Genomic DNA, 12,105 nt, shown 5'->3' with positions numbered 1-12,105 from the left:
TGAAAACGGCCTGCTGCAGGTGCAGAGGGTTGGTGAAGAGACTGTGATGAGGAGAACTGGTCCAGTGAACACAAGAGTCATCAAGCAGAACCACAATGAACCTAAATAAAACTGAAAAAGACTCACAGACACTCTTCAGTACACAGTTTTAAACTTCAGTGTCTCTGCACAATGTAGACCCCAAAAAGCAAAATCAACCAAGCTTGATATTAAAACAAACGATATATACGACACATAAATGATCTCAAAATGTCTTGTTTCATCACATTATTGTTTAATATTTAATAGAATATGTCATGCTGTATCTACATGATGAACCCAAAGTGTTTCATTCTCCACAGAGAGGAGTATCAGTTAAAGTTATAAACCATTTTATTTCTTATGACTCTTCAGAAGATAAAAGACCAAACACTTCATAAAGTTATTGATCACTTCAAGCTTTATTAGCAGAAACATGAATCATCATCATGACAGTTACTAAGCACACTCACATCAAGCTGCTGAGCTACACACATCACTCTCTAAGTTGTTGCTGTCCAACACTTTACAGCAGTGTTGTTCTCTGTCACACAAAGCTTTAGTTTCCTCTACAAACATTCAGACTCAGACTGATCAGAGCAGCAGGTGTGTTCCTCCTGCTCCCCCCACACACAGCTCCTGTCCTGGGCTTCAGTCGGCCCCTCTAGGCCTTACACTGGCTCCTGTGGAGGGACTGGGTCTGGCTGTGGTCATGATGGAGGACCTTGCAGGTGTACAGCTCTCCTTCCATCCAGCGCTCCCGGCTCAGGCTCAGGGTGCTGCTGCTGCTGTAGCGTCCGCTCCTCTCCTCCTCCGAGCTGCTCAGGACCCCCTCTGTCACCTCCGTACCGTCCACCTCCCAGCGCACCGCGGCTCCCTGAGGAGAGTAGCCGGTCAGCAGGCAGGCCAGCGTGGCCGAGCCCCCGGAGAGCTGCTCAGAGGAGGGGGGAAGCAGAGAGACGGAGGGCCTGACCATGGGGCCAGCTGGAGGGGAGAGAGGAGACACACAAGGAGCAGATTAACTTCCAGTGCAGGACACACAGCTGGACATGAGACACTGATGAGACATGACAGAGGTGAACACTGCTGTGGATGAGCTGTGTGCATGATACTGTGATCAGACAGAGGAGAGGAGGTGACACATGGAGGAAATGAGGGTTTAACAAATACAACTAAATGATAAAACTTGATTAAACAATTCATCTTCCACTGTGACACTCAGCGTGAATCACTAAGAATTAGACCATAAAATGAAACATGAGTTTGGTGTAAATCTAATTCAAAATTTTACTGAAATCTTCATATCTGCTCTATATTGTTCAACAATAGATAATTTATTCTTTCAATGATTTTCTCATTTAAAAGTGTAACATCTGTCTCCAGTTAAAGACTTTAACATCTGTCTGTTTCACTTCCTGTTCAGCACTTTAAACTAACGAGCTGTGAACACAAACTACATATTTACTTGTATGTTCATAAAAACTGACTTCTGTATACATGAATTCTACAGCATCAATGTTAGATTTTGTATTGAACAATTGTTGTATTTTACAAATAGAAATATAATTAACATATTTTTTCTGACTGTTTGAAAGCTGCTGAGAGAAATGTTACAACCAAAGTTTACTAAAAACAGATGTTTTTTTTTTTTTAAAATAAGAAAAGTCCAGCGATTTGTCAAATATTTGACCACATTATCTATAATTCTGAAAAAACATTAATCTCAGCAAAAAAGGTTTCCAAACTGAGTTGTTAGACCAGCTTAATTTATATCAAAAAATGGTCACAACATGTAAATTAAACAGAATAAATTCTGGTTCATCACCTTCTGATACAAAACTTTGTCTAATATTTTAAATGATTCAGAAATAATATAATCTCTGGTACTTACAGTGAATGATGAGTTTGGTTCCTCCACCAAAAGTGTACCACAGTGATACAAACTCATTAAGTGGCCGTACAAAAACCTCCTGCACTGTGAACAAGCATCTGTCCTCTGAAAACACTCTCGGATTTTTATAGTAACACAAAAATATTCATATTTGTTGAATCTACAAAGATTGTTCCATGTTCTGGATTGAAAATATTGAAGAAATAAGAATAATTTCATTCATTTTTCTTGACTTTTCTTCTCCTGACAGAGAAACGATCACAGTCTCCTTGAAACAAAGTCATTTCTTCACAGTTCATATCAGTTGATACATGGTTCAATTAACATGATGCATTTTAAGTTATATATATTATATCATAATTTACTGATAACTTATATTGAACACATGATAAATATATTATTTATCTCTGAGTGAATGAAAGGCAGACAAACAGACATATCATACCAACCACAGTAGAGACAAACTCATCCTTAAATCCTCGACTGCACTTCTAATATAAATATGTTCCTCTGTTCCATTAAGATCATAGATGGTGTAAATCCAAGCAGTGTTTCTCCTGATGTTGTGTCCCGCGTTGCCTTCAGTGTTCAGCTGAGAGCAGAGAAATCATTTCCATAGAGAGGAGGCTTTGCATGGTCAGCTGATCCTCCAGTGAACTGAGAAGGTTTATAGTCCTGTGAGTTCAACACTGCAGGACTCACATCTGTCAGTCAACACAGCAGAAAGCACAACCACCATGACTCTCATCACCATCCTCATCTGGACGCTGGCCTGCTGCTGTTTTACAGGTTGGTTCACTCAGCAACATTTCACACATGATGTGCTGCCTTTTCTCTCTTTGATTTCTGCTGATAAATCAATGATTTGTTTCTGTGTGCAGGATGCAGCGGTCAGGTGACTGTGACTCAGCCTCCAGTAATGACATCTGCTCCAGGATCCACTGTCACTCTCACTTGTAAAGTTAGCCAACCAGTTTACATCTGTGGTGGTGTAAATTTATGTATGTTCTGGTATCAACAAAAAGCTGGACAGAGTCCGAAGCTCCTGATAAGACATTTAAACACACTTCATTCAGGAACACCAGCTCGGTTTAGTGGCAGTGGAAGCGGGAGAGACTTCACTTTGACCATCAGTGGAGTTCAGGCTGTAGATGCAGCAGTTTATTACTGTATGAGTGTACACAATGGCCCAGTGTTCACACAGTGATTCGCCGTCGTACAAAAACCTCCCTCAGTCAGACTGCAGAGACTCTGAGCTGTTACAGCAGGAAGCGACTGCAGCTGCTGAAGAGGAAGAGACTCTGACACAGACTACTGAACACAGAGCTGACAGGAGCCTCAGCAAGTTCACAATATACTTTGTGAATCAAAAAATTTACATTAATATGATAACTGTCATGACACAATGTTTAATTTTCAGTCAAAGATATTAAAAATGTAGAATATATAAATCTTAAAACACAAGTTTAACATTTTCAGAAACTTTCTTGCAGACTGATATCACTGTGATATCAGTCCATTAACTAAATCTTATTAATTGCTGCATTATATCATTTTTGTTTATTTAAATCATAAACCACAGTAATCAATGAACTTGTGCCATGAAAAGACAGCAGAGAACGTCGACCCAACTACACTAGACATCTAGTAGAAAACATCAAAATCCAACAAAAACTGAGAAAAAGGAAACATGAACAGAGAAGTTGACAACGCCTAAACTGAAAATGGGACTTAAATGGAAAACAAGCTGATGGTGTAATGAGTTGCAGGTGGAGGGACGAGTGATGAAGCTCAGGTGAGGAGAATGAGGTGAAGAAACAGGAGAACAGGAGCGGAGCTGATTGGCTGGTGAAAACACTGGGAACAGTGTACCACAGTGATACAAACTTATTAAGTGGCCGTACAAAAACCTCCTGCACTGTGAACAAGCATCTATCCACTGAAAACACTCTCGGATTTTTATAGTAACACAAAAATATTCATATTTGTTGAATCTACAAAGATTGTTCCATGTTCTGGATTGAAAATATTGAAGAAATAAGAATAATTTCATTCATTTTTCTTGACTTTTCTTCTCCTGACAGAGAAACGATCACAGTCTCCTTGAAACAAAGTCATTTCTTCACAGTTTATATCAGTTGATACATGGTTCAATTAACATGATGCATTTTAAATTATATATATTATATCATAATTTACTGATAACTTATATTGAACACATGATAAATATATTATTTATCTCTGAGTGAATGAAAGGCAGACAGACAGACATATCATACCAACCACAGTAGAGACAAACTCATCCTTAAATCCTCGACTGCACTTCTAATATAAATATGTTCCTCTGTTCCATTAAGATCATAGATGGTGTAAATCCAAGCAGTGTTTCTCCTGATGTTGTGTCCCGCGTTGCCTTCAGTGTTCAGCTGAGAGCAGAGAAATCATTTCCATAGAGAGGAGGCTTTGCATGGTCAGCTGATCCTCCAGTGAACTGAGAAGGTTTATAGTCCTGTGAGTTCAACACTGCAGGACTCACATCTGTCAGTCAACACAGCAGAAAGCACAACCACCATGACTCTCATCACCATCCTCATCTGGACGCTGGCCTGCTGCTGTTTTACAGGTTGGTTCACTCAGCAACATTTCACACATGATGTGCTGCCTTTTCTGTCATTGATTTCTGCTGATAAATCAATGATTTGTTTCTGTGTGCAGGATGCAGCGGTCAGGTGACTGTGACTCAGCCTCCAGTAATGACATCTGCTCCAGGATCCACTGTCACTCTCACTTGTAAAGTAAACCCACAGTTTTATGTTTGGTCAGATGGAGATAGTAGAGTATACTGGTACCAGCAGAAATCTGGAGAAGCCCCCAAGTTAGTCATCAAATTGGGTAAAAATCCTACAAGTGAGTTTTCATCTCGATTCTCTGGCAGAGGAGACGGAGTGAATGCTGCACTGACCATCAGTGGAGTTCAAGCTGCAGATGCAGCAGTTTATTACTGTCAGACTGCCCATGAATTCAGCAGTGCTTGGGTGTTCACACAGTGATTTGTTGTCATACAAAAACCTCCCTCAGTCAGACTGCAGAGACTCTGAGCTGTTAAAACAGGAAGCGACTGCAGCTGCTGAAGAGGAAGAGACTCTGACACAGACCACTGAACACAGAGCTGACAGGAGCCTCACCAAGCACACAATACGTATCAATACAAATACACTATGTTTTCTACTTTTTATACATTTTTATTTCATATAACAAATTCACTTTTATGATCCTGCAATGTTCATTTTCAAAAGGATGACATAATCAAAAGATATGGAAAGGGTATCACATATAAATTCTGATACACAAAACCCTGATACATAACTTTAAAATTACACATTTCAGATTATCATAAGTGTGCTTAATTGCTTTCTTGCTGACTGATATCACTCTTATATCAGTCCATTAGCAGTCAGATAGCTTAGCTTTACATGAAGGTTGAAAGTAGTAGGATACAGGTTGCTTGGCCCCAAATATTAGAAAATCCGAACGGACAGACAACAACACTAAGACTAAGCTGAAACCTAGACTTAAACACAAACAAAGCTGATAATGTAATGAGTTGCAGGTGGAGAAGCTCAGGTGAGGTGAATGAGGTGGAGAAACAGGAGAGCATGAAAGGAGCTGATTGGCTGGTGAAAACACTGGGAACAGGGCGGGGCTAACGAGGCTGAAGCAGGACAGGTGTGGAGGGAGAAGCAGGCTGGGGAGGAGCACAGGAACACAGGAGGGAAACAAAGTGCAGACAGACCACAAACATCCAGAAAACACAACAAAAGCAGACAGAAATGTCAGAACCACGACAGCTTTAGAGGAGTTGATGGTCACATTTACTTGTTTATAGAGACATGCCAGCTGTTTCCACATGTTATCAGTCTCAGCTAAACTAAAGCTCAATTAAGATAACCTTCCTCTTACACTATCAGTTTACTGACTGAGGACAGGACTCAGGCTTTCTCTTGTTTTATTTAGAGAATGATGATATTTTTCTGATGCATGTTGACCTGGAGATAAAATTCAGTCAGTTCACAGTGAGGTCAGTGTTGATGAAGTGATCCAGCAGGGGGTGATATAGACCTGTTAATGAGGACAAAGTCATGTGAGATCATAAAGATGCAGGATGTTTAAAATGAGGAGAAGAAATGTAAAACAGCTCAAAGTCTAAATTTTCCAGATGGACTTTAAAGTGTCACATGATCCTCAAGATGATGAGCTGTCACTCCACCTCACCTCCTCTGTGTCTGTTTCACATCAACAGGTGTGTGTTTGCCTTCTTCAGTATATTTTGCATGATTTGAATGCATCACTGCTCCTCAGAGTTTAAGTTCTTATGTCACAGAGAGTCTGAACTGTTTCCATGCACTCACACTGAAAACTGCATCAGGATGATGTCGCCAATAACTCTGATTGTCATGTTGGGTTTTCTGAGTCAGGGTGAGAGATTTTGAAAACATTTGGTGGAAATTCAGTTTTTTCCTTATACTTAATTTTTCCTTAACTTGCTTCATTTCTCATTTCAGAGTGTTCTGCAAACAATTTCCTGACTCAGGCTGACAAATCCAAGTCTGTTAGTCTTGGAGGGACTGTGACCATCAGAGCCACAGGGAGCTCAAATATTGGTAGCACTCTCAGTTGGTACCTTCAGAAACCTGGACAGGCTCCCAAACTCCTGATATATTATTCATCAAATCGCTTCTCTGGAACTCCGTCTCGATTCAGTGGCAGTAGATCTGGTTCTAGCTACACTCTGACCATCAGTGGAGTTCAGGCTGAAGATGCAGGAGATTACTACTGTCTGGGCTACCATGGCAGTGGAGTGTTCACACAGTGATTCAGAGCCGTACAAAAACCTCCCTCAGTCTGACTGAAGTGAAAACGGCCTGCTGCAGGTGCAGAGGGTTGGTGAAGAGACTGTGATGAGGAGAACTGGTCCAGTGAACACAAGAGTCATCAAGCAGAACCACAATGAACCTACATAAAACTGAAACAGACTCACAGACACTCTTTAGTATACAGTTTTAAACTCTAAGTTCTTGTAAATTCATCAGTGTCTTTATAAATAAGATGTGAAAGTTAAACTCTTGTTGGACTATAACCAGGTATGTCAAAAAATCATTCCTGATAGCAACACAGTGTGAAATAACAACAGTCCGTGTAGGAACACATTTTGTGTTTTATACTTTATACTCCTAATTTGATTAATCCAAATGAATTCATAGCCAAAATGTATCATTTTATTTTTAATTGCCAGAAAGAAATTAAAAAACTAATACTTTAATGGACCCTCAAGTATGTAATAATATCAGGTATCATACTAAGATGATCAACAAAGTATTTTTCATGATGAATATATAATAAAAGAAACACAAAGACACTGACTCTTTTATTATTCACTGTTTTATTAAATGATAGTTCATAGATGAAGTTTCTCTTGGAGTGAAACTGATCATATTCAGTTTGAAAGTAAAGAAGAAGAATATGCAGAAGATCAGTATTAGACAGCAACATGCAGACTGAAACACTGAGCAGAGAGCTGTGAAACCTGCAGAAACATGTGAACAGAGGAGATCTGGAGCTTCATCAGGATCTCTATGAAAGCAGCAGCATCATCTCCAGACAGGAAGTGTTGCTGAAGCTCTACTCTGAGCAGCGCTCAGGCTCCAGGCTTTGAGTGACGGGGCTCTGTCCATTCAGACTGGCCTCACAGCTGACTGAGCCCGCCTTCCTCCACTGGTCTGCAGAGAGGCTCAGGGTGCTGCTCCAGCTGTAGCGGCCGTCCGTCCCCAGGACCTCCGGGCTGTGTGACGCCCCTGAGGAGCTGCTGCTGCCCCCCACCTTCCAGCCCAGCCTCCAGGTGGAGGGGAAGCCCCCGCTGGACAGACACACCAGTGTGGCATCTCCCTGCTGCAGCTGCTCTCTGGAGGGGGGGAGGACGGTCAGGGTGGGCTGCACCACACCCACTGGAGGAGAGAGAGAGGGGGGAGGAGAGGGGGGAGAGAAGACACAGTCATGAGAGTGAAGGCTTGGTAATAAAGACACATGACAAACTGCTCGTTTCTTATATTTGATCCAGTCAAACAGAATAAGTTGTGCTGCTGCTGCTGCTGCTGCTGCTCTCATAAATCACTCAGTATCAGACCATCAGACACACCATTCAAGTGGAAATGCAACTAAAAAGCTTCACTGATGAAGATTATTGACGACATCTTCACGTGTGTTTCATGATGTGTGACAGTGAATAACTCGTCCCTGTGATGATTTTCTTCTGTTCAAACTGACGGAGCTGAAACACTCATGTGAACACAGTTCAAACCTTTGTCATCTGTCTCTTTCACTTCCTTTTAACCACATGTGAAATGAACGAAGCATGAACACAAAGATAAGCTGCATTAACTGATAAAATACTATTTGTGTTCAACACGAATCACATTTTAAATCTAAAAACATTTTAAATGTTAAACATTAATGAATTTAAGTTAAACTGTTTTGAGCGTTTTTCGTTTTTCTTAACGAAACATTAATTTTGATTATTTTTAAGCAGAAAAAAATTCGAATATGTAACAAAGAAGAAAATGATAAAATATTTGAACACTTTGATGTTTCTCAAAATTTTTCTGAACACTGAATACATTTTGATTTCTGCAAACTTTTGTCTCAGACTGAGAGATCAGCCTCACTTCAGATAGAAATAAACATTTTCAATAACATACAAACATTAAACTTGATCAGAATCTTGTTCAACATTTGTTAAAAGTTATATTTGCTACTTTTCATATAAAATAAAAATCTCTGGTACTTACAGTCAACGACGAGTTTGGTTCCTCCACCAAAAGTCAACCACAGTGATACAAACTCATTAAGTGGCCGTACAAAAACCTCCTGCACTGTGAACAAGCATCTATCCACTGAAAACACTCTCTGAATTTTATGATAACACAGAAATATTCATATTTGTTGAATCTACAAAGATTGTTCCATGTTCTGGATTGAAAATATTGAAGAAATAAGAATAATTTCATTCATTTTTCTTGACTTTTCTCCTCCTGACAGAGAAACAATCACAGTCTCCTTGAAACAAAGTCATTTCTTCACAGTTTATATCAGTTGATACATGGTTCAATTAACATGATGCTTTTTAATTAATTATAATTTACTGATAACTCATATCAATCAGATATTAAACATATTATTTATCTACTTTAAACCCTGTGAGTGAATGAAAGGCAGACAAACAGACATATCATACCAACCACAGTGGACACAAACTCATCTTTAAATCCTCGACTGCACTTCTAATATAAATATGTTCCTCTGTTCCATTAAGATCATAGATGGTGTAAATCCAAGCAGTGTTTCTCCTGATGTTGTGTCCCACGTTGCCTTCAGTGTTCAGCTGAGAGCAGAGAAATCATTTCCATAGAGAGGAGGCTTTGCATGGTCAGCTGATCCTCCAGTGAACTGAGAAGGTTTATAGTCCTGTGAGTTCAACACTGCAGGACTCACATCTGTCAGTCAACACAGCAGAAAGCACAACCACCATGACTCTCATCACCATCCTCATCTGGACGCTGGCCTGCTGCTGTTTTACAGGTTGGTTCACTCAGCAACATTTCACACATGATGTGCTGCCTTTTCTCTCATTGATTTCTGCTGATAAATCAATGATTTGTTTCTGTGTGCAGGATGCAGCGGTCAGGTGACTGTGACTCAGCCTCCAGTAATGACATCTGCTCCAGGATCCACTGTCACTCTCACTTGTAAAGTAAACCCACAGTTTTATGTTTACTCAGATGGAGATAGTAGAGTACACTGGTACCAGCAGAAATCTGGAGAAGCCCCCAAGTTGGTCATCAACTTGGGTAAAAATCCTACAAGTGAGTTTTCATCTCGATTCTCTGGCAGAGCAGACGGAGTGAATGCTGCACTGACCATCAGTGGAGTTCAGGCTGCAGATGCAGCAGTTTATTACTGTCAGAGTGCACATGAAATCAGCAGTGCTTGGGTGTTCACACAGTGATTTGTTGTAATACAAAAACCTCCCTCAGTCAGACTGCAGAGACTCTGAGCTGTTACAGCAGGAAGCGACTGCAGCTGCTGAAGAGGAAGAGACTCTGACACAGACCACTGAACACAGAGCTGACAGGAGCCTCACCAAGCACACAATACGTATCAATACAAATACACTATGTTTTCTACTTTTTATACATTTTTATTTCATATAACAAATTCACACTTTTATGATCCTGCAATGTTCATTTTCAAAAGGATGACATAATCAAAAGATATGGAAAGGGTATCACATATAAATTCTGATACACAAAACCCTGATACATAACTTTAAAATTACACATTTCAGATTATCATAAGTGTGCTTAATTGCTTTCTTGCTGACTGATATCACTCTTATATCAGTCAGATAGCTTAGCTTTACATGAAGGTTGAAAGTAGTAGGATACAGGTTGCTTGGCCCCAAATATTAGAAAATCCGAACGGACAGACAACAACACTAAGACTAAGCTGAAACCTAGACTTCACAAACACAAACAAAGCTGATAATGTAATGAGTTGCAGGTGGAGAAGTTCAGGTGAGGTGAATGAGGTGGAGAAACAGGAGAGCATGAAAGGAGCTGATTGGCTGATGAAAACACTGGGAACAGGGCGGGGCTAACGAGGCTGAAGCAGGACAGGTGTGGAGGGAGAAGCAGGCCGGGGAGGAGCACAGGAACACAGGAGGGAAACAAAGTGCAGACAGACCACAAACATCCAGAAAACACAATAAAAGCAGACAGAAATGTCAGAACCACGACAGCTTTAGAAGAGTTGATGGTCACATTTACTTGTTTATAGAGACATGCCAGCTGTTTCCACATGTTATCAGTCTCAGATAAACTAAAGCTCAATTAAGATAACCTTCCTCTTACACTATCAGTTTACTGACTGAGGACAGGACTCAGGCTTTCTCTTGTTTTATTTAGAGAATGATGATATTTTTCTGATGCATGTTGACCTGGAGATAAAATTCAGTCAGTTCACAGTGAGGTCAGTGTTGATGAAGTGATCCAGCAGGGGGTGATATAGACCTGTTAATGAGGACAAAGTCATGTGAGATCATAAAGATGTGAAATGCAGGATGTTTAAAATGAGGAGAAGAAATGTAAAACAGCTCAAAGTCTAAATTTTCCAGATGGACTTTAAAGTGTCACATGATCCTCAAGATGATGAGCTGTCACTCCACCTCACCTCCTCTGTGTCTGTTTCACATCAACAGGTGTGTGTTTGCCTTCTTCAGTATATTTTGCATGATTTGAATGCATCACTGCTCCTCAGAGTTTAAGTTCTTATGTCACAGAGAGTCTGAACTGTTTCCATGCACTCACACTGAAAACTGCATCAGGATGATGTCGCCAATAACTCTGATTGTCATGTTGGGTTTTCTGAGTCAGGGTGAGAGATTTTGAAAACATTTGGTGGAAATTCAGTTTTTTCCTTACACTTAATTTTTCCTTAACTTGCTTATTTTATCATTTCAGAGTGTTCTGCAAACAATTTTCTGACTCAGGCTGACAAATCCAAGTCTGTTAGTCTTGGAGGGACTGTGACCATCAGAGCCACAGGGAGCTCAAATATTGGTAGCACTCTCAGTTGGTACCTTCAGAAACCTGGTCAGGCTCCCAATCTTCTGATATATTTGGCATCAAATCGCTTCTCTGGAACTCCGTCTCGATTCAGTGGCAGCTATTCTGGTTCTAGCTACACTCTGACCATCAGTGGTGTTCAGGCTGAAGATGCAGGAGATTACTACTGTCTGGGTGCCCATGGTGGTGGAGTGTTCACACAGTGATTCAGAGTCGTACAAAAACCTCCTTCAGTCTGACTGAAGTGAAAACGGCCTGCTGCAGGTGCAGAGGGTTGGTGAAGAGACTGTGATGAGGAGAACTGGTCCAGTGAACACAAGAGTCATCAAGCAGAACCACAATGAACCTAAAGAAAACTGAAACAGACTCACAGACACTCTTCAGTACACAGTTTTAAACTTCAGTGTCTCTGCACAATGTAGACCCCAAAAAGCAAAATCAACCAAGCTTGATATTAAAACAAACGATATATACGACACATAAATGATCTCAAAATGTCTTGTTTCATCACATTATTGT

At 40.4% G+C, this 12,105-nt stretch overlaps 1 protein-coding gene and 3 gene segments (V, D, J or C); 2 read left to right on the top strand and 2 right to left on the bottom strand.

Moving 5' to 3' along the window:
- Positions 1-416: 416 nt before the first annotated feature.
- LOC119034396 lies at positions 417-2,051 on the bottom strand (the record flags this gene model as incomplete). The annotated part of the segment is given in 2 exon segments: positions 417-1,002; positions 1,910-2,051. Coding segments are annotated over 2 exon segments (462 nt in total), but the record flags the coding sequence as incomplete, so codon positions are not given.
- A 3,611-nt stretch (positions 2,052-5,662) lies between these two features.
- LOC119034391 lies at positions 5,663-7,222 on the top strand. The segment is given in 3 exon segments: positions 5,663-6,209; positions 6,291-6,385; positions 6,472-7,222. Coding segments are annotated over 3 exon segments (471 nt in total).
- A 110-nt stretch (positions 7,223-7,332) lies between these two features.
- Positions 7,333-8,095, bottom strand: LOC119034390. The segment is given in 1 exon segment: positions 7,333-8,095. A coding segment is annotated over 1 exon segment (483 nt).
- A 1,109-nt stretch (positions 8,096-9,204) lies between these two features.
- The window catches only part of LOC119004914 (immunoglobulin kappa light chain-like), a 59,547-nt gene continuing 56,646 nt past the window's right edge, over positions 9,205-12,105 (top strand). Inside the window, exons 1-5 of the mRNA XM_037072244.1 lie at positions 9,205-9,541; positions 9,634-9,964; positions 11,115-11,219; positions 11,301-11,395; positions 11,482-11,779. Coding sequence (XP_036928139.1) covers positions 9,490-9,541; positions 9,634-9,964; positions 11,115-11,219; positions 11,301-11,395; positions 11,482-11,779 — 881 coding nt within the window. The 5' untranslated portion in view covers positions 9,205-9,489. The remainder of the gene's footprint in view (positions 9,542-9,633; positions 9,965-11,114; positions 11,220-11,300; positions 11,396-11,481; positions 11,780-12,105) is intronic.

Source organism: Acanthopagrus latus, chromosome 16 (genome assembly GCF_904848185.1).
Source record: "Acanthopagrus latus isolate v.2019 chromosome 16, fAcaLat1.1, whole genome shotgun sequence".
NCBI classification, from domain to species: domain Eukaryota; kingdom Metazoa; phylum Chordata; class Actinopteri; order Spariformes; family Sparidae; genus Acanthopagrus; species Acanthopagrus latus.
This window is presented reverse-complemented; position numbering and strand designations above follow the sequence as displayed.